Below are 25,059 nucleotides of genomic sequence, written 5' to 3' on the forward strand. Positions count from 1 at the left end.
GTTTTGATTACTGTAGCTTTGTAGAATAGTCTGAAGTCAGGGAGCATGATTCCTCCAACTCTGTTCTTCTTTCTCAGTATTGTTTTCACTATTTGGGGTTTTTTGAGTTTCCCAAGAAACTAAAATTATTGGCTCTAGTTTGGAATTCCCTGGTGATCCAAGTGGTTAGGACTCTGTGCTTTCACTATGGGGGGCTAAGGGTTCAATCCCTGGTTGGGGAACTAAGATCCTGCATGCTGTGTGGCACAGCCAAAAAAAAAAAAAAAAAAATTCTAGTTCTGTGAAAAATGCCTTTGGTATTTTGATAGGGATTACACTGAATCTGTAGATTGTCTTGAGTAGTATGGTCATTTTAACAATGTTAATTCTCCAATCCATGAACATGATACATCTCTCCATCTGTTTGTGTCATCTTTAATTTCTTTCATCAGGGTCTTACAGTTTTCTGAGTGCAGGTCTTTTACCTCCTTAGACACATTTATTCTTAAGTATTTTGTTCTTTTTGATGTGATGGTAAATGGGATTGTTTCCTTAATTTCTTTTACTGATAGTTCGTTGTTTGTGTATAGAAATGCTACAGATTTCTGTATACTGATTTTGTATCCTGCAACTTTACTGCATTCATTAATGAGTTCTAGTAGTTTTCTGGTGATAGATTTCTAAATTAAAAATTATTTTTAATTGAAGTATAGTTGATGTACAATGTTGTGGCAATCTCTGCTGTACAGCAGAGTGACTCACTTATACAGACATTCCTTTTTTCATATTCTTTTCCATTATGGTTTATCACAGGATATCGAATATAGTTGGCTGTGCTATACTGTAGGACCTTGTTGTTTATCCTTCCTATGTATAATAGTTTACATCTGCTAATCCCACACTCCCAGTCCTTCCCTCTCAAGAATTCTAGTTTTAGTGCTTACTTCCTTTGTGGCATTGGGCCATCTCAATTAGTTTTTGCTGCTGCTGGCGTTGCCTCTCTTAAAAGTATTCACCAGAAGCTTTAAAATGATATTTGCTTAAGTAGAATAGAATATAAACTAATAGAATTATTTAACACTTACTTGCTATAAAAAGTATATTTTTTATATATTTGCAAATATTAAGTATTTGCTTCCTTAGAGCTCCTAGAAGTTAAAAACTTAGCACCTAGCTGGGAGAAAATAAAACTCTACATAATGTATTTTGGCTGAAAATTTCAGGTTTCATCAGAGATAGATGAGACGTCTCTTCAGACATTTTTAGTTCTATTATTTCATAGTTTTTATTTTCTTTTGTATATTTTAAAAGATTTTTTGGGGGCTTCTCAGGTGACACAGTGGTTAAGAATCCGCTTCTCATTGCAGTGGCTTAGCACGGGCTCTGTGCGTGTGGGCTTCAGTAGTTGTGGCACATGTACTCAGTAGTTGTGGCTTGAGGGCTCTAGAGTGCAGCCTCAGTAGTTGTTACATGGCATGTAGGATCTTCCTGGACCAGGGCTCGAACCCATGTCCCCTGCATTGGCAGGCGGATTCTTAATCACTGCGCCACCAGGGAAGTCCCTGGTGTATTTTATTTTATTTATTATTTTTTAAAATAAATTTATTTATTTTATTTATTTTTATTTTTGGCTGCATTGGGTCTTCATTGCTGTGCGCAGGCTTTCTCTGGTTGTGGTAAACGGGGGGCTACTCTTCATTGTGGTGTGCGGCCTTCTCATTGCAGTAGCTTCTCTTGTTGTGGAGCATGGGCTCTAGGCGCCCGGACTTCAGTAGCTGTGGCACGCGGGCTCAGTAGTTGTGGCTCACGGGCTGTAGAGCACAGTCTCAGTAGTTGTGGCACACGGGCTTAGTTGCTCCATGGCATGTGGGATCTTCCCAGACCAGGGCTTGAACCTGTGTCCCCTGCATTGGCAGGCAGATTCTTAACCACTGCACCACCAGGGAAGCCCCCCTGCTGTATTTTAAAGTAAGTTAGTATTTAATTGAATTTGTCTGCATTTAATTTTGTAAGTAGCTCTTTTCTTTATATTTTGATTTTATTTTTTTCCTCCTTTGACTTAGTAATTTTTCTCCTTTTTTCTTTGATTTTGATGTAGTAATTTGATTTTTGCCTCCTAATGAATTTTATATATACTGCAATTGGCAAGTCTAATGGGTGAGTCATTTTCTAAAAATTTGGTTGTAAATATGGCTGATGAGAATTTTGACTGTATTTTTCTATAGTGAGGAGGAAATGTTTAAATTAGGTTTTCAGGGTAGTGCCCAAAATATTAAAATTCTCTCCCTATTACTGGAGCCATGTAGTAAGTCTCTTCAGCTACTTCCTTTCGTTCATTTATTGTTTTATTCACTTTTCATTCAATCATTTATAGAGTTCCTACTATGGATCATGAATTGTTATTCTGCTTCCTGTTGATTAAAACAACCTCTCTACCTTCCCTCACCTCCAGATTGTTAAATACTTTACCTCTTTACTCCATAGTCATTTTATCTATTCCTCAGCTATCAGTATAGTCAACCCTCCATATCTGTGGGTTCCACATCTGCAGATTCAACCGAGGATAAAAAATATTGTAAAAAAAATTTCCAGAAAGTTCCAAAAAGCAAAACTTGAATTTGTGGCACTGGCAACTATTTACATAGTATTTACAACTATTTATATAGCATCTATATTGTATTAAGTATTATAAGTAATCTAGAGATGATTTAAAGTATACAAGAGGATGTGCATAGTTTCTGTGCAAATATTACACTATTTTATGTAAGGGACTTGAGTATCTGATGATTTTGGTATCCTAGGTGGCTGTGGGAGAGACGTCCTTAAACCAGTTCTCCGCGGATACCAGTGGAGGACTGTATTCTTTCTGTTCCTCCCTCCATGAAGTGTACAACTAATGACTTGTAGGTGTTCAAGCAGTTAATCCCAAATTAGATCTCTGAACTCAGTTGCTTAAGCAAGTTATGGTTGGGACTTCCCTGGCAGTCCAGTGGTTAGGATTCCACGCTTGCAATGCAGGGGGCATGGGTTTGATCCCTGGTCAGGGAACGAGGATCCCACATGCCATGTGGTGCAGCCAAAAATAAATAAATAAAGAAAAATAAAAAAATTAGGAAAAAAAGAGAAAATTATGCTGGAAGTTAGGTTTTATCCTGTTAGTAGAAATAGAGTTAAGCCAATTTAAAGGATAAAGTTCTTTGTGGACAGAGGGAGTCTTAACCCAGAGTCTTAGGTCTCTTTAATGGGAGTTCTTAACCCAGAGTCTTAGATCTCTTTAAATTGTATACATGCTTAATTTTTAAATACATGCTTAATTTTTAATGTGAATATGCATGATTTTCCTGGCAGATGGTCCAGAGCTTTCATTGGATACTTAAAGGAACTTGTGACTCAAAAAAGATTAAATAAAAGCTAATATTTTAAATTTTGTTTCGTATGCATTTACTTTTTAAAAAATTAATGTATTTTGTTTTGGTTGAGTACAACATATCCAGTGGCTTACTTGATCATGAAGTTTTTGTTTTTGTTTTTAATTAATTAATTAATTAAATTTTGGCTGCGTTGGTTTTTTGTTGCTGTGCACAGGCTGTTTCTAGTTGCATCGAGCGGGGGCTACTCCTTGTTGCAGTGTGTGGACTTCTCATTGCAGTGGCTTCTCTTGTTGAGCATGGGCTCTAGGCATGTGGGCTTCAGTAGTTGTGTCACATGGGCTCAGTAGTTGTGGCTTGCAGGCTCTAGAGTGCAGGCTCAGTAGTTGTAACGCACAGGCTTAGTTGCTATGCAGCATGTGGGATCTACCCGGACCAGGGCTCGAACCCGTGTCTCCTGCATTGGCAGGTGGATTCTTAACCACTGCGCCACCAGGGAAGTCCGATCATGAAGTTTTGTACCCCACACACAGGTCTAATAATTTTGACGTCAGTGAAATTTGTCCTTAATATACCTCTACCTCCCTAGTCTTTTACTCAGTCTGGTATCCTGGCCTCAAGTTTTGACAGTCAGCCCTACCCTTAAAATGTTGAATGCTCCAAAATTACCCACTTCTTTACTTTGTTTCCTGTTTCTATCCCCATCTCCAAAATATAATGCTAATCTTACTTGGGTTAGTAGAGTGTAGTTTTTTATTAATTTATTTAAAAAGATTTGAATGGGTGATAATCACTTGATCTTACGAAAAGTATTTTGGTTTCGTATGTTACTAAAATGCTAAAGGAAAATAAAAATGAAATTGAAATTGTTACTCTTCCAGGGAGAGTTCCTTATCCTATCAGTGACTAAAGTAATTCACAGAAACTGCTTTTGGGCTCCTAGCCTGAATTCCTTTCCACCATATAATGCTCAAGTTTTTAATGTTTTTAAAAGGACACCAGTGGAATTTCAGAAAAATGTAAGAAAAGTAAATAAACAGCTTTAGATTGTATGGAGAAATATTTGGGGGCAAGATATCTGTTATATGGCCTAGAAGGTTGTCTTCTGAAGTCAGTTTCCTGAAATTGTCTTTCCTGTCCTTTCCATTCTCTAGTTTTGAGGTCAGAATATTTTTATTAAAATTTTAAAAACCCTGTGATTATAAAAATAATATAACCAAATCAAATAATGTTTGTATTTCAAAAGTGACAGTTTCCTCCTCATCACTTTCCTTCTGCCCATCTCCTTTTCAGAGCTAACAGTGTTTAACTGTTTGATATTCTATTCCGTGTGTGTGTGTCATACCTTTAAAAAAAAAAAAAGATGTTTTGTGCTACAACTGTGTTTTTAAAAAAACTTTATATTTTGTTGGCTTTTTTTCCAAGATAAGACACAGACATCTATCTCATTATTTTAATGCTTGCATTGTAGTGCACTGTATAACTGTACCATAATGTCTTTGTTTATATGCCTATTGAAAGGATATTTAATTTTCAATTTTTGCAGTTGTAGCACTGGAGTAGTAAGCATTATTGTACATAGATTTGCAGACTTGTATGAATATTTCTATAGCACTTCTAAAAGTAGGATTACTAAGTCAAAGGGAATGTGTTTTTTATTTTTGATAAATAAAAATAAATACAGCTTTGTTTTCCACCAAGATGATTGAATGTACTTCTGCTCTCCTCATGTGTGGCACATGAATGCAGGCATTTCCTCAGTCCTCCAACACAATTTTCATTATATTTTTGTCAATATAAAACTATCTAATTTTTATGTATATTTTCCTGAGCACTGTTGAAAATGAGTGTTCCTTCATGTTTATTAGACATTAGAATTTCCTTTTCGATTGCTCATTGCTCATTATATACATTGACCAATTTTCTACTGTCTTTCTTATTGAGTTATAGAAGGGCTTTGTTAGTAACTGTGTTGCAGATCTTTTGCCTAGCCTGTCATTTTTCTTTTAATTTGAATGTGTCTTTTGCATTACAAAAATTATAAATTTTTCATTTTAGTAAAGAACATAAGAAAACTTGTAAAAAAAATATTACCAATTTAACCATTGTTAAGTGTACAGTTCAGGCATTAATTAAGTGCATTCACACTGTTGTGCAGTGATTACCACTGCACAACATATCCAGTTCTCCATATCGAGAACTTTTTCATCATCCTAAACTGAAACTATACTCATTAAACACTAACAATATCATATTAGAGGAATCATACAATATTTATGTCTGACTTGTTTCTCTTAGCATAATGTCTTCAAAGTTTACCCATATTGTAGTGTGTGTCAATTTCTTTCCTTTTTAAGGCTGAACTAAAATTCAATTGTGTGTATATGCTACACTTTGTTAATCCATTCATTTGTCATTAGACACGGGTTGCTTCTACCTTTGGCTATTGCAAATAATGCTTCTATGAATGTGGTTGTACAAATACCAGTTTGACTCCCTGCTTTTAAGTCTTTTGGGTATATACCCCAAAATGGAATTGCTAGATCATTGGTAGTTCTATTTTTAAGTTTTTGAAGAACCACCATATTGTTTTCCACAGCAGCTGCATCATTTTACATTTCCACTGGCAAGGCACAAGGGTTCCATTTTCTCCCCATCCACACCAACACTTGTTTTTTTTTTGGATAGTAGTCATCCTAATGGGTGTGAAGTGGTTTTGATCTCATTGTGGCTTTGTTTTGCATTTCCCTAATGATTAGTGAGGTTGAGCATCTTTTCTTGTGCTTGTTGGCCATTTTGTATATCTGCTATGGAGATCATTTTGCTCATTTTTTTAAACATCTTTAATGGAGTATAATTGCTTACCAATGGTGTGTTAATTTCTGCTTAATCAGCTATACATATACATATATCCCCATATCTCCTTCCTCTTGCATCTCCCTCCCACCCTCCCTATCCCACCCCTCTAGGTGGTCACAAAGCACCAAGCTGATCTCCCTGTGCTATGTGGCAGCTTCCCACTAGCTATCTGTTTCACATTTGGTCTATGCCACTGTCTCACTTCGTCCCAGCTTACCCTTCCCCCTCCTTGTGTCCTCAGTTCCATTCTCTACGTCTGTGTCTTTATTCCTGTCCTGCCCTGAGGTTCTTAGGAAACTTTTTTTTTTTTTTTAGATTTCATGTATATGTGTTAGCATACGGTATTTGTTTTGTTCTTTCTGACTTACTTCACTCTGTATGACAGACTCTAGGTCCATCCACCTCACTACAAATAACTCAATTTCTTTTCTTTTTATGGCTGAGTAATACTCCATTGTAAATATATGCCACATCTTCTTTATCCATTCATCTGTCGATGGACACTTAGGTTGCTTCCATGTCCTGGCTATTGTAAATAGAGCTGCAATGAACATTTTGGTACATGACTCTTTTTGAATTATGGTTTTCCCAGGGTATATGCCCAGTAGTGGGATTGCTGGGTTGTATGGTAGTTCTATTTGTAGTTTTTAAGGAACCTCCATACTGTTCTCCATAGTGGCTATATCAATTAACATTGCCACCAACAGTGCAAGAGTGTTCCCTTTTCTCCACACCCTCTCCAGCATTTATTGTTTCTAGATTTTTTTGATGATGGCCATTCTGACTGGTGTGAGATGATATCTCATTGTAGTTTTGATTTACATTTCTCTAATGGTTAATGATGTTGAGCATTCTTTCATGTGTTTGTTGGCAATCTGTATATCTTCTTTGGAGAAATGTCTATTTAGATCTTCTGCCCATTTTTGATTGGGTTGTTTGTTTTTTTGTTATTGAGCTGCATGAGCTGCTTGTAAATTTTGGAGATTAATCCTTTGTCAGTTGCTTCATTTGCAAATATTTTTGCCCATTCTGAGGGTTGTCTTTTGGTCTTGTTTATGGTTTCCTTTGCTGTGCAAAAGCTTTTAAGTTTCATTAGGTCCCATTTGTTTATTTTTTTTAAATTTCCATTTCTCTAGGAGGTGGGTCAAAAAGGATCTTGCTGTGATTTATGTCATAGAGTGTTCTGCCTATGTTTTCCTCTAAGAGTTTGATGGTGTCTGGCCTTACATTTAGGTCTTTAATCCACTTTGAGTTTATTTTTGTGTATGGTGTTAAGGAGTGTTCTAGTTTCACGCTTTTACATGTACCTGTCCAGTTTTCCCAGTACCACTTAATGAAGAGGCTGTCTTTTCTCCACTGTATATTCTGTCCTCCTTTATCAAAGATAAGGTGACCATATGTGCGTGGGTTTATCTCTGGGCTTTCTATCCTGTTCCAGTGATCTATATTTCTGTTTTTGTGCTGGTACCATACTGTCTTGATTACTGTAGCTTTGTAGCATAGTCTGAAGTCCGGGAGCCTGATTCCTCCAGCTCCGTTTTTCTTTCTCAAGATTGCTTTGGCTATTCGGGGTCTTTTGTGTTTCCATACAAATTGTGAAATTTTTTGTTCTAGATCTGTTAAAAATGCCATTGTTCGTTTGATAGGGATTGCAATGAATCTGTAGACTGCTTTGGAGAGTACAGTCATTTTCACAATGTTGAGTCTTCCAATCCAAGAACATGGTATATCTCTCCATCTATTTGTATCATCTTTAATTTCTTTCATCAGTGTCTTACAGTTTTTTCTTACTGGTCTTTTGTCTCCTTAGGTAGGTTTATTCCTAGGTATTTTATTCTTTTTGTTGCAGTGGTAAATGGGAGTGTTTCCTTAATTTCTCTTTCAGATTTTTCATCATTAGTGTATAAGAATGCAAGAGATTTCTGTGCATTAATTTTGTATCCTGCTAGTTTACCAAATTCATTGATTAGCTCTAGTAGTTTTCTGGTAGCATCTTTAGGATTCTCTATGTATAGTATCACATCATCTGCAAACAGTGACAGCTTTACTTCTTCTTTTCCGATTTGGATTCCTTTTATTTCTTTTTCTTCTCTGATTGCTGTGGCTAAAACTTCCAAAACTATGTTGAATAATAGTGGTGAGAGTGGGCAACCTAGTCTTGTTTTGATCTTAGTGGAAATGGTTTCAGTTTTTCACCATCGAGGACGATGTTGGCTGTGGGTTTGTCATATATAGCCTTTATCGTGTTGAGGAAAGTTCCCTCTGTGCCTACTTTCCGCAGGGTTTTTATCATAAATGGCTGTTGAATTTTGTCATAGGTTTTTCTGCATCATTTGAGAGGATCATATGGTTTTTCTCCTTCAATATGTTAATGTGGTTTATCACATTGATCTGTGTATATTGAAGAATCCTTGCATTCTGGGGATAAGCCCCACTTGATCATGGTGTATGATCCTTTTAATGTGCTGTTGGATTCTGTTTGCTAGTATTTTGTTGAGGATTTTTGCATCTGTGTTCATCAGTGATACTGGCCTGTAGTTTTCATTCTTTGTGACATCTTTGTCTGGTTTTGGTATCAGGGTGATGGTGGCCTTTTAGAATGAGTTTGGGAGTGTTCCTTCCTCTGCTGTATTTTGGAAGAGTTTGAGCAGGATAGGTGTTACCTCTTCTGTAAGTGTTTTATAGAATTCACCTGTGAAGCCATCTGGTCCTGGGCTTTTGTTTGTTGGAAGATTTTTAATCACAGTTTCAATTTCAGTGCTTGTGATTGGTCTGTTTATGTTTTCTATTTCTTCCTTGTTCAGTCTTGGAAGGTTGTGCATTTCTAAGAATGTGTCTTTTTCTTCCAGGTTGTCCATTTTATTGGCATATAGTTGCTTGGAGTAATCTCTCATGATCCTTTGTATTTCTGCAGTGTCAGTTGTTACTTCTCCTTTTTCATTTCTAATTGTGTGGATTTGAGTCTTCTCCCTTTATTTCTTGATGAGTCTGGCTAATGGTTTATCAATTTTGTTTATCTTCTCAAAGAACCAGCTTTTAGTTTTATTGATCTTTGCTATTGTTTCCTTCATTTCTTTTTTATTTATTTCTGATCTGATCTTTATGATGTCTTTCCTTCTGCTAACTTTAAGGTTTTTTTGTTCTTCTTTCTCTAATTGCTTTAGGTGTAAGGTTAGGTTGTTTGAGGTGTTTCTTGTTCTTGAGATAGGATTGTATTGCTGTAAACTTCCCTCTTAGAACTGCTTTTGCTGCGTTCCATAGGTTTTGGGTTATTGTGTTTTCATTGCCATTTGTTCCTAGGTATTTTTTGATTTCCTCTTTGATTTCTTCAGTGATCTCTTGGTTATTTAGTAGTGTATTGTTTAGCTTCCATGTGTTTGTATTTTTTTTACAGTTTTTTTCCTGTAATGGATATCGAGTCTCAGCATTGAGTTCGGAAAAGATACTTGATATGATTTTGATTTTCTTAAATTTACCCAAGGCTTGATTTATGACCCAAGATATGATCTGTCCTGGAGAATGTTCCATTAGCACTTGAGAAGAAAGTGTTTTCTGTTGTTTTTGGATGGAATGTCCTATAATTATAAATTAAGTCCATCTTGTTTAATGTATCATTTAAAGCTTGTGTTTCCTTATTTATTTTCATTTTGGATGATCTGTCCATTGGTGAAAGTGTGGTGTTATAGTCCCCTACTATGATTGTGTTGTGTCGATTTCCCCTTTTATGGCTGTTAGCATTTGCCTTATGTATTGGGGTGCTTGTATGTTGGGTGCATAAATATTTACAATTGTTATATCTTCTTGTATTGATCCCTTGAGCATTATGTAGTGTCCTTCTTTGTCTTTTGTAATAATCTTTATTTTAAAGTCTTTTGTCTGATGTGAGAATTGCTACTCCAGCTTTCTTCTTATTTCCATTTGTATGGAATATCTTTTTCCATCCCCTCACTTTCAGTCTGTATGTGTCCCTAGGTCTGAAGTGGGTCTCTTGTAGACAGCATATATATGGGTTTTGTTTTTGTATCCATTCAGAGACAGTCTGTGTCTTTTGGTTGGAGCATTTAATCCATTTACATTTAAGGTAGTTATCGATATGTATGTTCCTGTGCCTATTTTCTTAATGTTTTGGGTTTATTATTGTAGATCTTTTCCTTCTCTTGTGTTTCCTGCCTAGAGAAGTTCCTTTAACAATTGTTGTAAAGCTGGTTTGGTGGTGCTGAATTCTCTCAGCCTTTGCTTATCTCTAAAGGTTTTAATTTCTCCCTCGAATTTGAAAGAGATGGTTGCTGGGTAGAGTAATCTTGGTTGTAGGTTTTTCTCTTTCATGACTTTAAATATGTCCTGCCACTCCGTTCTGGCTTGCAGAGTTTCTGCTGAAAGATCAGCTGTTTACCCTATGGGAATTCCCTTGTGTGTTATTTGTTTTTCCTTTGCTGCTTTTAATATGTCTTCTGTATATTTAATTTTTGATAGTTTGCTTAATATGTGTCTTGGCTTGTTTCTCCTAGGTTTTATCCTGTATGGGACTCTGCGCTTCCTGATATTGATTGATTTTTTTCCTTTCCCATATTAGGGAAGTTTTTCAACTATAATTTTTACAAATTTCTCAGTCTCTTTCTTTTTTTATTCTTCTTCTGGGACCCCTGTAATTCGAATGTTGGTATGTTTAATGTTGTCCCAGAGGTCTCTGAGACTCTCCTCAATTCTTTTCATTCTTTTTTAAAAATCTGCTGTGTGGTAGTTATTTCCACTATTTTATCTTCCAGGTCCCTTATCCACTCTTCTGCCTCATTTATTCTGCTATTGATCCCTTCTAGAGATTTTTCAATTTCATTTATTGTGTTGTTCATCATTGTTTGTTTGCTCTTTAGTTCTTTTAGGTCCTTGTTAAACGTTTCTTGTATTTTCTCCGTTCTATTTCCAAGATTTTGGATCATCTTTACTATCATTACTCTGAATTGTTTTTCAGGTAGACTGCCTATTTCCTCTTCCTTTGTGTGGCTGGTGGGTTTTTATCTTGCTTCTTCATCCACTGTGTGTTTCTCTGTCTTCTCAGTTTGCTTACCTTACTGTGTTTGGGGTCTGCTTTTCACAGGCTGTGGGTTCATAGTTCCCGTTGTTTTTGGTGTCTGCCCCCAGTGGCTAAGGTTGCTTCAGTGGGTTTTGTAGGCTTCCTGGTGGAGGGGACTAGTGCCTGTGTTCTGGTGGATGAGTCTGGATCTTGTCTTTCTGGTGGGCAGGACAGCATCTGGTGGTGTGTTTTGGGGTGTCTCTGGGCTTATTATGATTTTAGGCAGCCTCTCTGCTAATGGGTGGGGTTGTGTTCTTGTCTTGCTAGTTGTTTGGCATAGGGTTTCCAGCACTGTAGCTTGCTGGTTGTTGAGTGGAGCTGGGTCTTAGCATTGAGATGGAGATCTCTGGGAGAGCTTTTGCCATTTGTTATTACTTGGAGCTGGGAGGTCTCTGGTGGACCAATGTCCTGAACTTGTCTCTCCCACCTCAGAGGCACAGGACTGACACCCAGCTAGAGCACCAAGACCCTGTCAGCCACATGGCTCAGAAGAAAAGGGAGAAAAAAAAAAGTTATTAAAATAAAAAATTAAAAAAATATTAAAAACAACCAAAAATTAAAAAGCAATTAAAGAAAGAAAAAAAAGAAAGAAGAGAGCAACCAAACCAAAAAACAAATCCACCAATGATAACAAGTGCTAAAAACTATACTAAAAACTCAAAAACAAAAACGGACAGACAGAACCATAGGACAAGTGGTAAAAGCAAAGTTACACAGGCAAAATCACACAAAGAAGTGTACATCTACACCCACAAAAAGACAAAAAGGAAAAAAATATATATAAAATCTATATAAAAAAAAGAGAGAGCAAGCAAATCAATAAACAAATCTAGCAATGATGGTAAACTCTAAATACTAAACTAAGATAAACGTAAAAGCAGAAATAAATTAGATGCAGAAAGTAAACCCCAAGTCTACAGTTGCCCCCAGAGTCCACCTCCTCAATTTGGGATGATCTGTTGTCTGTTCAGGTACTCCAGAGATGTGGGGTACATCAAGCTGATTGTGGAGATTTAATCCGCTGCTCCTGAGGCTGCTGGGTGAGATTTCCCTTTCTCTTCTTTGTTCGTACAGCTCCTGGGGTTCAGCTTTGGATTTGGCCCTGGCTCTGTGTGTAGGTCTCCTGAGGGCATCTTTTCCTGCCCAGACAGGATGGGTTTAAAGTAGCAGCTGATTAGGGGGCTCTGGTTCACTCAGGCCATGGGGAGTGGGGGTACAGAATGCAGGGCGAGCCTGCAGCAGCAGAGGCCAGTGTGACATTGCAACAGACTGAGGCCCTGTGTGTTCTCCCCGGGAAGTTGTCCCTGGATCACGGGACCCTGGTAGTGGCGGGCTGCACAGGCTCCTGGGATGGGTGGCATGGATAGTGACCTGTGCTTGCACACAGGCTTCTTGGTGGCTGCAGCAGCAGCCTTAGCGTCTCATGCTCGTCTCTAGTTTCTCTGCTAATAGCCATGGCTCATGCCCATCTCTGGAGCTCGTTTAGGTGGTGCTCTGAATTCCCTCTCCTCGTGCACCCCGAAACAATGGTCTCTTGCCTCTTAGGCAGGTCCAGAGTTTCTCCTGGACTCCCTCCCAGCTAGCTGTGGCGCACTGGCCCCCTTCAGGCTGTTTTCATGTAGCCAACCCCAGTCCTCTCCCTGGGGTCTGACATCCAAAGCCCGAGCCTCAGCTCCCAGCCCCTGCCCGCCCCAGTGGGTGAGCAGACAAGCCTCTCGGGCTGGTGAGTGCTGGTCGGCACACATCCTCTGTGCGGGAATGTCCTGCTTTGCCCTCTGCACCCCTGTTGCTGCGCTGTCCTCTGTGGCTCCGAAGCTTCCCCCCTGCCCACCCCCCGTCTCTGCTAGTGAAGGTGCTTCCTAGTGTGTGGAAACTTTTCCTCCTTCACAGCTCCCCTCCCAGAGGTGCAGGTCCCATCCTTATTCTTTCATCTCTGTTTTTTCTTTTTTCTTTTGCCCTACCCAGGTACGTGGGGAGTTTCTTGCCTTTTGGGAAGTCTCAGTCTTCTGCCAGAGTTCAGTAGGTGTTCTTTAGGAGTTGTTCCACATGTAGATGTAGTTTTGATGTGTTTGTGGGGAGGAAGATGATCTCCATGTCTTACTCCTCTGCCATCTTGATGGTCTCTTTGCTCATTTTTTTAATGCAGTTGTTAAGTTGTAAGAGTTCTTTATTACATTCTAGATATTAATCCCTTACTGAGTTGGCCAAAATGCTCGTTTGGGTTTTTCCGTAAGATGTTATGGAAAAACCCGAACGAACGTTTTGGCCTACCCAGTATATGATATATAACTTGCAAATATTTTCTCCTATCCTCTTCCCTACTTTAGCTCTTTCCTATTTCTTCTTTCCATCCAGGGTGTTCAGAGGAATTCTCCTCAGCTAATACCGTTATCACATTACAAGCCTACACAGAAGCCTTCAGGCTTCTTCAGGGTGAAGTTGAAACTCCTAGAACTGATATTCGTAGACATCCACTGTCGGGTTTCTCTCTACCTTTTTTTTCTCTATTCCCTGTAGGAAACTTCAGCTGAATTGGACTATTTGTTCCCTAAATTTGACATCCAGTGTCCTGCCCCAGACCATTATCTGTTCTTTCTTATTATCCTTACCTTACCTACAGACTAATGGGGATCCACTTTTCTGAATGAATCCATTTCTACTCACTTGGTATTTATCCAACCATCTCCCTAAGTTCTGACCCATGTATTGTTCTCCTTGTTTATCTTGTTCGCGTATGTACTATTGAATTTATATACGTATATGTGCATGTTTATGTCTATCTGCCTTAGCTTCTAGTGGAAAGAACCAGGCTGTGGTGGATCAAATTCTAGCTTTAGTACTTAATGGTATGGTAGCCTTGGACAAGTTTTTAAATCTTTGAACCTTTTCTTATCTATAAAATAGGGTTGAAACTTATATGACAGCGTTAGGAGATTTTATGTATGCACACACACAAACATGCACATACACACATAACTACACATTAATTACTTGGCTTAGTAGACACTCAGTGGTTGTAGTTCTTATCCTGAAGGGCAGGGAAGTAATCTGTACAGACATTTAAAAAATGTCTGGGGCTTCCCTGGTGGCGTAGTAGTTAAGAATCGCCTGCCAATGCAGGGGACAGGGGTTTGAGCCCTGGTTTGGGAAGATCCCACATGCTGCGGAGCATCTAAGCCTGTGCGCCACAACTACTGAGCCAGTGCTCTGGAGCCCGCGAGCCACACCTACCGAGTCCGTGTGCTACAACTACTGAAGCTCGCACGCCTAGAGCCTGTGCTCCGCAACAAGAAAAGCCACTGCAATGAGAAGCCCATGCACTGTAATGAAGAGTAGCTCCCGCTTGCCACAACTAGAGAAAGCCCGCATGCAGCCATGAAGACCCAGTGCAGCCAAAGATAAATAAATAGCTAGAGGTGCTGGAGAGGTGCTTGGTGTGGGCCAGGGTGCCCACAGTTTGTGTGTGGTTTTGGGAAACCAGCCAGAGCCCAAGGAAGTTTCACTCTTATTCCTAGGCCTTATTCCTGGGAGTAAGCAAGCATGTGTGTGCGTTCTTGAGGAGTAGAATCTTGGTTTCCTATAGCCCTCCTATAAGTCCCACTAGTTTTCAAACCAGCTAAGGAGACACATCTTCCTGGTGTTGAACCCCAGGGAGGTGGTGCTCAATATGTGGCTTGGACCACTCACTGCCCACGGAGGATCTCTGAGCCTGTGATATCCGTCTCCTCTTCTGTGTTCCTTCCTAGTGCTGCAGGTCCTGATTGCCTCTCCTCACTTTCTACCTGACTTTGTGTGGATCTTTACTCGCAGCATTGGTTGAAGAAGAGTCTTTCTATCATTCTCCAATTTGTTTTCAATGAGAATTCCTCCTCATTGTAGCTGTATTGTGATGTGTTCCTGTGGGGAGGTGAGCTCAGCCTTCTCCTACTCCACCAATTGATCTCCTCCCTTGATATTATCTTTTTTTTTTTTTTTTTTTGCCGAACACCAGCCTCTCACTGTTGTGGCCTCTCCCGTTGCGGAGCACAGGCTCCAGATGCGCAGGCTCAGTGGCCATGGCTCACGGGCCTAGCCGCTCCGCGGCATGTGGGATCTTCCCAGACCAGGGCACGAACCCGTATCCCCTGCATCAACAGGCTCACTCTAAACCACTGCGCCACCAGGGAAGCCCTATCTTAATTATAGCCATTCTAGTGGATATGAAGTGATGTCTCATTGTGGCTTTGATTTGCAGTTTCCTAATGGCTGTTCATGTTGAACATTTTCTCATGTTATTTTAATTTATTAATTTATATTTCTTGGCTGCATTGGGTCTTTGTTGCTGTGCACGGGCTTTCTCTAGTTGCATTGAGTGGGGGATACTCTTCGTTGCAGTGCGCAGGCTTCTCATTGCGGTGGCTTCTCTTGTTGCAGAGCACGGGCTCTAGGCGCGTGGGCTTCAGTAGCTACAGTCTGTGGGTTCAGTAGTTGTGGCTCTCGGGCTCCAGAGCACAGGCTCAGTAGTTGTGGTGCCTGGACTTTGTTGCTCTGCACCATGTGGTATCTTCCCAGACTGGGGCTCAAACCCATGTCCCCTGTGTTGGCAGGCAGATTCTTAACTGCTGCACTACCAGGGAAGTCCCTTTCTCATTTTCTTATTGGCCATTTGTATATCTTCTTTAGAGAAATATCTATTCAGATCCTTTGCCCATTTTTTTCTAAAGTAGATTTATTTATTTATTTTTACTTTTTTGGCTGCACTGGGCAGCATGTGGGATCTTAGTTCCTGACCAGGGATTGAATCCACGCCCCCTGCAGTGGAAGCTTGGAGTCTTAAGCACTGGACCACCAGGAAAGTCCCTGCGCATTTTTAAATTGGATTATTTGTCTTTTTATTATTCATTTGTAAATGTTCTTTATATATTCTGGATACAAGTCCCTTATGAGATACATAATTCACACATGTTTTCTCATTTGCCATGTTACAGCATGTATTGTGGGTTGTCTTTTCACTTTCTTGATGGTGTCTATAGTTCTTGCCCTTCCATTTAGGTCTGTGATCCATTTTGAGTTAATTTTCATGCCTACTGTAAGGATAAAGGTTCCTACTTCTTTTTTTTTGCATGCGGATATTCAGTTGTCCCAACATAGATGGCTTTTTAATATTTGTATTTCAATACTGAAAACGTTCAAAAGGATTTCCTCAGTGCATGAAAACTTTCATTTTTAGCTTTATACCAAGGTTTTGTTTATCCTGGTTGCACATTAGAATCACTTGGGGAGCTTTTGAAAAATTCTAGTGTTTAGACACAACCTCAGAGATTCTGACTTAATTAGTCTGTTGTGGAGCCTAGTTATCAGTATGTTTTTTAAAGCCTTGTAGTTGATTATGAAGTCTAATTAGGGTGAGAACAATAGTTCTAAGCTCCTCAAAAAAAGAAATGGGAAAACACCGCTAGATTTTATGCTTCACTATATTTTTTTCCTCTTCAATAATGTGTTGCTTTTGTCAGTAGAAGAAAAATCTTTTTTTTTTTTTTTGCGTTATGCGGGCCTCTCACTGTTGTGGCCTCTCCCGTTGCGGAGCACAGGCTACGGACGCGCAGGCTCAGTGGCCATGGCTCACGGGCTCAGCCACTCTGCGGCATGTGGGATCTTCCCAGACCGGGGCACAAACCCGTGTGCCCTGCATCAGTAGGCAGACTCTCAACCACTGCGCCACCACAGGGAAGCTCGAAGAAAAATTTTTTTAATAATTTGTTAAACAGTAATTCAAACAGAGTTTTAGTTTTAAAATGAAAGATTATATTTTTAATGGTAGGTTGTTTATGTTGTGAAATTTGATTCTAATAACCAGTAAATCTTAAAGATGGCTAATGTTTAGGTGTTACAGAAAATCTCTTAATCCAGGAAGGCAGTGAGTTTTATCCACCTGTGTTTGATTTATACCATGAGGAAATTAACTTCACGGGGAACTCAACATGAAGACTGATGTACATATGTCAATTCAAGTCAGAGAATACCTTTAGGGACTGGGTTGTGTGGTATTTCAGGTTGTTAGACTAAACCTCAGTCTATATATTCTGTGTACTTACTGAAATATTTCCAGTATACTTGGAAAATATGGGTTTCTTTGTGAATACTGATAAAGGTAATTCCTAAGATACTTATTAAGCAAGTAGGCACGGTTAAGTTCTGGGATGCAAAGAATAGACTAGTCTTTGCTCTTTACAGTCTAATGGAGAAATAGATATGTAAGTAAGTGACTTGAATAAGAAGCCATTCAAATGATTTGAACATGACATTGAGGATCATTGCCTTTCATGGAGATAAAGCAGATTTTCTACAGGAAATAACATTTAGGATGAGTTTTGAAGAATGAATATGTGAAAGGTATGCTAAGGAAGTAGAGAAGAGCAGGATAAATAGTCTGTGCCCAGATGGCAAAGATAAAGCACACCTCTCAGGAAATACAAGTTGTTAGGATCATAACACAGGATAGGTGGAAGGTAACCGTGGGAGATAAACCAGCAAAGGGGTGGGGCCAAGTCTGGTTGGTTTGTGTTTCTGTCAGTCCAAGAAGTGCCTTTGGTTTGTTTTTTTTTTTTTTTTTTTTTTTTTTTTTTTTTTTTGCTGTACGCGTGCCTCTCACTGCTGTGGCCTCTCCCGTTGCGAAGCACAGGCTCCGGACGCGCAGGCTCAGCGGCCATGGCTCACGGGCCCAGCCGCTTCGCGGCATGTGGGATCCTCCCGCACCGGGGCACGAACCCCTGTACCCTGCATCAGCAGGCGGACTCTCAACCACTGCGCCACCAGGGAAGCCCGTGCCTTTGGTTTTTAAGTAAAAATAAAAGACACATTCTTCATTTTCACCAAGAACTTTATTGAACAACGTGTTCGCCCTTTTGTTCCACTACCTTCTGCCATTTTTCAGGCAACTTCATAATTCCTTCTTCCCCAAACTTTTTACCTTTTTAAGCAAACAACTGTTGCAGGTACCTTTTACAGTCTTCCAGGGAATTGAATTTTTTTCCATTAAGAGAATTTTATAAAGACCGAAATAAATGGAAACCCAGAGGTGCAGTGTCTGGTGAATACAGCGGATGAATCAGAACCAGCCAAGCTGTAACAGTTTTTGCCTGGTCATCAGAGAAACATGTGGTCTTGTGTCATCCTGATGGAAGATTATGCGTTTTCTCTTGACTCATTCTGGACGCTCTTTGTTGAGTGCTGCTTTCAGTTGGTCTAACTGGGAGCAATACTTGTTGGAATTAATCGTTTGGTTTTCTAGAAGGAGGTCATAATAAAGGACTCCCTTCCAATCCCACCATATACACAACATCACCTTCTTTGGATGAACTCGGGCCTTTGGTGTGGTTGTTGGTGGTTCATTTCACTTTCCCCACGATTTCTTCCATTCCACATTATTGTACAGTATCCACTTTTCATCGCCTGTCACAATTTATTTTAAAAATGGAACATTTTTGTTACATTTAAGTAGAGAATTGAATACGGAAATACAGTCAAGAAGTTTTTTTTCACTTAACTTATGTGGAACCCAAACATCAAAGTGATTCACATAACCAAGCTGGTGCAAATGATTTTCATTGCTTGATTTGGATATTTTGAGTATGTCGGCTGTCCCCTGCACTGTATAACGTTGATTGTTCTCAGTTAATGTCTTGATTTGATCGCTGTCAACTTCAACTGGTCTACCTGAACATGGAGCATCGTCCAGCAAGAAATCTCCAGCACAAATCTTCATAAACCACTTTTGACACATTCGATCAGTCATAGCACCTTCTCCATACACTGCACAAATCTTTTTTTTGCATTTCAGTTGCGTTTTACCTTTCTTGAAATAATAAAGCATAACATGCTGAAAATGTTGCTTTCTTCCATCTTCAATATTAAAATGGCTACACAAAAAATTTACCAGTTTTGATAAGTCTTTTCTTAAATGCATGCTGATATGACAGCTGTCACATACAGTCTAACAAAATTGTTTCAAATGAAGTTAAAGACAAATAAGTGCTACTAGAGCCATCTTACAGAAAAAACCGAATGAACCTTTTGGCCAACCCAGTAATGCCACTCTTAGAGGTGCTTGTGATGAGCCATTTTTGTATTATGACTTCTAATTATATTACATGTTTATATCCCTTTTTAATGTTTTTGTTTTATATATCATATGCATAATATATTGCTATAGTAATGCTTAATTTGTTAATAAAAATATACATATATGGAGATGGATACTCAAAATCTTTTACTGATAGAATACATGATTAAACATCTCTGGAAGCCACTTACAGGTTATGGAAATCCACTAAAATATTTTAAACAGAAGAACAATATCAGATTTATATTTTAGGAAGGTAACCATGTGGAAGAAAGATTGTAGGGTAGGGATAAGGAGACCAGTAGAAAGCTATTAAAATAGTCTGGGCCTGACATTGTGAAGGGCTCAACTAAGAGAGTGACCTTTATCTTGCTGAGGTCTTTGGCCCTCCAAAGTTCTGGCTGAGAATATTTCTTAATTACCTAAAATTTATTAAGTTGAAAGATAAGTGGAAAGGATTGTTGGGTCCACATGATGATGTTTAGTGCATGTTGTTCTTACATAATTGCCATTAACTTTTCTCTTGGAAAAAGAGCATCTTCCTCTCCCTACCTACCGCATATTCCTCAGAAGTTTAATATTCCCCCATATCTCCTTATCTCTTTTTAAAGAGGTGTTCTATTGATGTTTTTTCTTCATTGGGTTATAGTTTACGCACAGTAAAATGGACAAAATTCAGATTTACAGTTTATTTTGACAAATGTATGTACCCATGTTACTACCATCTAAAGTAAAAAACAATTTTCATCATCCCAGAAAGATTCGTTGTTTTTCTTTCTATCCCGTAAGTAACCATAGTTCTTATTTCTTTCACTATATATTAATTCTACCCGTTCTTGAGTTTCATATAAGTGGAATCATACACTGTGCATTCGTGTCTGACTTTTTGCTCAGTATAATATTTTAAGAATTCATTCATGTTACACATATCATTTTTTTTTTTTTTTTTTTTTTTTTTTGTGTGGTACGCGGGCCTCACCGCTGTGGCCTCTACCTTTGCGGAGCACAGGCTCCCGACGCGCAGGCTCAGCGGCCATGGCTCACGGGCCCAGCCGCTCCGCGGCATGTGGGATCTTCCCAGACCGGGGCACGAACCCGTATCCCCTGCATCGGCAGGCGGATTCTCAACCACTGCGCCACCAGGGAAGCCCACACATATCATTTTTTGTATCGTATGACTACCACAGTGTGTTTATCCTTTCTCCTATTGATAAATATTTAAATTGTTTCCATTTTTTCTTACTATTAATAATAAAGCTGCTATGAACAATTTGGTGAACATATGCTTTGATTTTTCTTGAGTATATTCTTAGGAGCAGAATTGCTAGGTCTTGTGTTCAGTTTTATTAGAAACTGCCAAACTTTGCTAAAGTACAAGGTTGTACCATTGTATACTCTTAGCAGTATGTGAGATTTCAAGTTGCTCTACATTCTGACAGTTGGCATTGTCAGATTTTTATTTTTAGTCATCTTACTGGGTGTGAAGTGGTATCTCATTGTGGTTTTAATTTGCATTTTGCTGTTAACTACTGATATTCAGTAGTATCTGGTGATTCATCACAGTTAACTCTTTATTAGTCATTCATACCTTCTTTTGCTAAGGGTCTGTTCAAATATTTTGCTCATTAAAATATTGGATTGTTTCATTTTAAAAATTATTCTCATACATCCTGGTTGTGAGTCTTTTGTCAGATATATGTATTTTGAGTTTTCCATTAGTCCATGGCTTTCCTAGTCTTTTTCTTAATTGTGTCTTTTGATGAGCATGTTTATTTTAGTGAAGTTCATTTTCTCAGTTTTTGATTTTATTGTTAGTGACTTTTGTGTCTTGTCAAAGGAATTTTTGCCTATTTTAAGGTTGTGAGTGTATTCTGTGTTCTCTTGCATGTGAATATCCATTTATTTCAGAACCATTTGTTGAAAAGACCATCCTTTCCCTAATGAATTGTAGTGGCTTCTCTGTTGTAAAATGAAGTGTTAGTGTGAATGTATTTCTGTACTATCTGTTATGTTTCATTGATCTATTTGTCCTTATGCCAGTACCATACTGTCTTAATTGCTTTAGCAAAGTAAATCTTAAAATCAGGTAGTATACTTTTCATCAAAAATTATTTTAGCTATTCTAGGGTCTTTGGATTTTCATGTTAGTTTTAGAATCAGCTTGGCAGTTTTTACAAAATGCCTGCTGGGATTTTGATTAGGATTGTGTTGAAGTTATAGGTCAATTTGGGAGAATCGACATCTTAATGGTGTTGTGTTTTCCAGTCCATGTACATGAAATATCTCTGTTTAGGTCTTTAATATCTTTTAGTAATGCTTTGACGTATTTTTAGGTAGAGTTCTTTCTCATCTTTCAAGTCTTTTCCCTAGATATTTGATTTTTTTTGATGTTATAAGAGTGGTATTTAAAAAAAAATTAATTTCCCAAGCATTTGCTGGGTATATGTATATAAAAATGCACATGATTTTTGTACTGACCTTGAATTCCACAACTTCATAAACTCAGTATTAATACTTTGTAGGTTCCTTTGGATATATTATGTACATAATCATCCCATCTGTGAATGCAGACAGCTTTCTTTCTAGTCTGTGTGCTTAATTCTTTTTATTGTCTAATTAGGGCCATCAGAAGTTATTTTTGATGAATTACTAGATTAATTCTGAACTAGAGTTATCCTTTCTGGTTCTAGTAGTAAATATACACCATACTGGAGTTTGGTGTCAAGTGACTGTATCATAATGGAATTGAAGGAGGGAGGTTGGAGTGTTGTTTTTCAGTTAAGCTAAATTATCTTAAAAAGTTTGTTTTGGATACAGAACCTGGATGCCCTCTATATTGAGTACAACCAAATCCACTTTGAGATAGCTGTTCAGTAAGGTTGACAGTTGTACCTAGAATGCAGGATTAGGGTCAGATCATGTTTCTTCGTATCATTTTAAGGGAATAGTTCATAATGCCATTTGCAGCAACATGGATGGACCTAGAGATTATCATACTAAGTGAAATAAGTCAGAAAGAAAAAGACAGATACCATATGGTATCACTTATATGTGGAATCTAAAATATCACACAAATGAACTTACCTATGAAACAGAAACATACTCAGACATAGAGAACAGACTTGTGGTAGCCAAGGGGGAGGGGAGGACTGGGAGTTTGGGACTAGCAGATGTGTAAACTGTTATATATAGAATGGGTAAACAACTAGGTCCTATTGTATAGCATAGGGAACTATATTCAATGTTCTGTAATAAACCATAATAGAAAAGAATATGAAAAAGAATTTGTATTGTATAACTGAATCACTTTGCTGTACATCAGCAACTAGCACAACATTATTGACTGTATTTCAATTAAAAATATGGCAAAATAAAATTTCAGCTTTTCTGCAAGCTTGAAAAGGGGACTTATCTCTCATTTTCCGGACTTCTCCCCCCTACCTTAGTTTTAGCTTTCACTGCTTTATTGTGGTCATTCTTCCTAGCAAACCAAGCTCTTACGTATATCATTTATTACTTATAGCAGTTTGAGACTTTTGGTACAGGCCATATATATCTTAACACAGGTTAACCTCACTTTAAAGAAACCCAATGTACAAAAATCTTAGTTTTTGTTATGTATCATACGTGGTGATTATTCTCCTAATAAAAAGATTCAGAATTATAAATACCTTGCCAGGAATACATGAAACTTAGGTACGTCTGAAAAACACATTTAAAAAATTCAGTAATGCAGAGAATCATTCCTTACATTTTTCCTATCTAGTTTGGGCTATCTGTATTTGGAAGTTGCTGAGTTGTTATTTCTGCCTTGTAGTGGTGGTGCTATGCTGTAATGACTATCTGTAATATCTCACCAGTGGAAAGAATAGCTATGGGAGACTAGAGGACCTGTGGCAAAAATCCTTTTTTATGGTTATGTTGTGTAAGTAAGAGGGCTGTTTGGAACTTTTAATTAAAATATTTTCCAATGAAGAAGTTGCTGTTTAATTGAAAATATTTGAATGCCAAAGCTTGATAAAGAAGCTTGCAGAACCTGTTAAGCAAATAAGTACTACAGATGTCATGTGACTTAGATTGATTTTACAAATTTGCTTTTTTTTTTTTCTGAAGCAATTTCTGATATCCAGTAATTCTGTGTACCACATAGTGATGTTATTAGATTTGAGATCTTTATAATAAAAATATATTTTGTCATATATTTTTTTCTAATTTTTAAAATTTATGAAATTTAACTATTTTCAGTTAAAAGCTACTCACAGATTCTGCTGTTGGTAGAGAAGGTGTTGGGGTTTTTTTGGTGTGTGAAGAGGCATGGGATTTACTGTATATTCATGATTTTATATAGAGACTCATCTTACAAAAATTACTTGAAAATTACAATATTGTAAGTCACTTGATAGTTAATATTCAATTTTCTTCTAAAGGAACACTGTGATAAATAGCTAGTAAAATAATTTCCTCTTTGTTTATTCACTTACATATTTTTCCTTTTCCTTTAATTATGGGGAGGGTAAATATAGGATCGAACTTTTAGATTAGTGGGCAGAAAAAGGGAAAAAAGATCTGTGGTTAATAAACCTAATGGTAACTATTGAATACCATAAGGTAGATGTTTTTCCTTTTTTTTTTTTGTTAAATGCAGGGTATATTTACTTCTGGCACATGGGAAGAGAAATCAGATGAGATTTCCTTTGCTGATTTCAAGTTCTCAATCACTCATCATTATCTTGTACAAGAATCCCCTGATAAAGAGGGAAAGGATGAAGTATTAGAAGGTAAGTTTGTACTACATATTTTTAAAGTCTTGTAAGAGTGATTATAATTTTGAATTATGAATTTAGTCCTCTTAATTAAGTAGTATCCTCTGGAGATATTTTACATTTGCAGAGTCGTTTCACCACATCTGAAATAGAGTATGATCTTTGCAGAAGAAAAATTGCAGCATCATTTATTTTAAAATTAATTAAATCAGCACATATTTATTGAGTGCCTGAGATGTACTCAGTACTCTGCTAAGCCCAACTGAAAAAAACATTCCAGTAGGAGAGATAAGGTCTATAAGTAAGTAACAGTAATAAGAGGTAAAAAGTGGTAAGTGCCATCCCAAAGCACAAAGTCTTATTGGAGTTCAGAATAGGAAAGATCACTTTTAGTCCAGAGAGATCAGAGAAGATGTTATAGAGAATTAAGTAACTAAGCTGGGCTTTGAAGAATTAAAAAAAAGTTATTGATTAGTGAGTGTCATGTTTTGGATATACCCCAGACTTCAGAGTCAGATCAAGTGGATTAAAATTCTGGTTTTTCTACTTACTAGTTACTTGACCTTTCTAAATTTGACTGATCTCATTTGTAAAATGGAGTGATACTATCTGGAGGGTTAATGGGAGGATTTAATAAAATACTGTACATAAGTACCTATCTCATGATTACTAATGTTATCAGGTCCTTGTATAAGCATTGCAGTTAGTATTCAAGTTAGCAAACATCATTTGCAACTTAATAAAGAATTTTAAGTGTTTGTTTCTTCCCCCAAAAGGCATATATTTTATTTGCTAGGTGTAATTTACAAACTTGCAAATGCAACTTGATTTTATATTATCAATCATTTTAAGAGAAAGATCCATTTTAAGAGAGTTGTTTTTTAATATGATGATCTCATAATGTATTGCTGACTTGAA

The 25,059-nt window shown here is 37.8% G+C and overlaps 1 protein-coding gene across 8 annotated transcripts in view; it reads left to right on the plus strand.

Annotated features, from left to right (window-relative positions):
- Positions 1 to 25,059, plus strand: part of RAB3GAP1 (RAB3 GTPase activating protein catalytic subunit 1) — a 132,735-nt gene that overhangs the window by 19,172 nt on the left and 88,504 nt on the right. For 5 of the 8 annotated variants that reach the window (XM_059053676.2, XM_067025929.1, XM_067025928.1 and 2 more), the window contains one exon: positions 24,024 to 24,156. In XM_059053676.2, coding sequence (XP_058909659.1) covers positions 24,024 to 24,156 — 133 coding nt within the window. Of the gene's footprint in view, positions 1 to 12,248; positions 12,318 to 24,023; positions 24,157 to 25,059 lie in introns of all 8 variants that reach the window. The other 3 variants (XM_067025934.1, XM_067025933.1, XM_067025932.1) reach the window with 1 other exon arrangement.

This window comes from Kogia breviceps, chromosome 2 (assembly GCF_026419965.1).
Source record: "Kogia breviceps isolate mKogBre1 chromosome 2, mKogBre1 haplotype 1, whole genome shotgun sequence".
NCBI classification, from domain to species: domain Eukaryota; kingdom Metazoa; phylum Chordata; class Mammalia; order Artiodactyla; family Physeteridae; genus Kogia; species Kogia breviceps.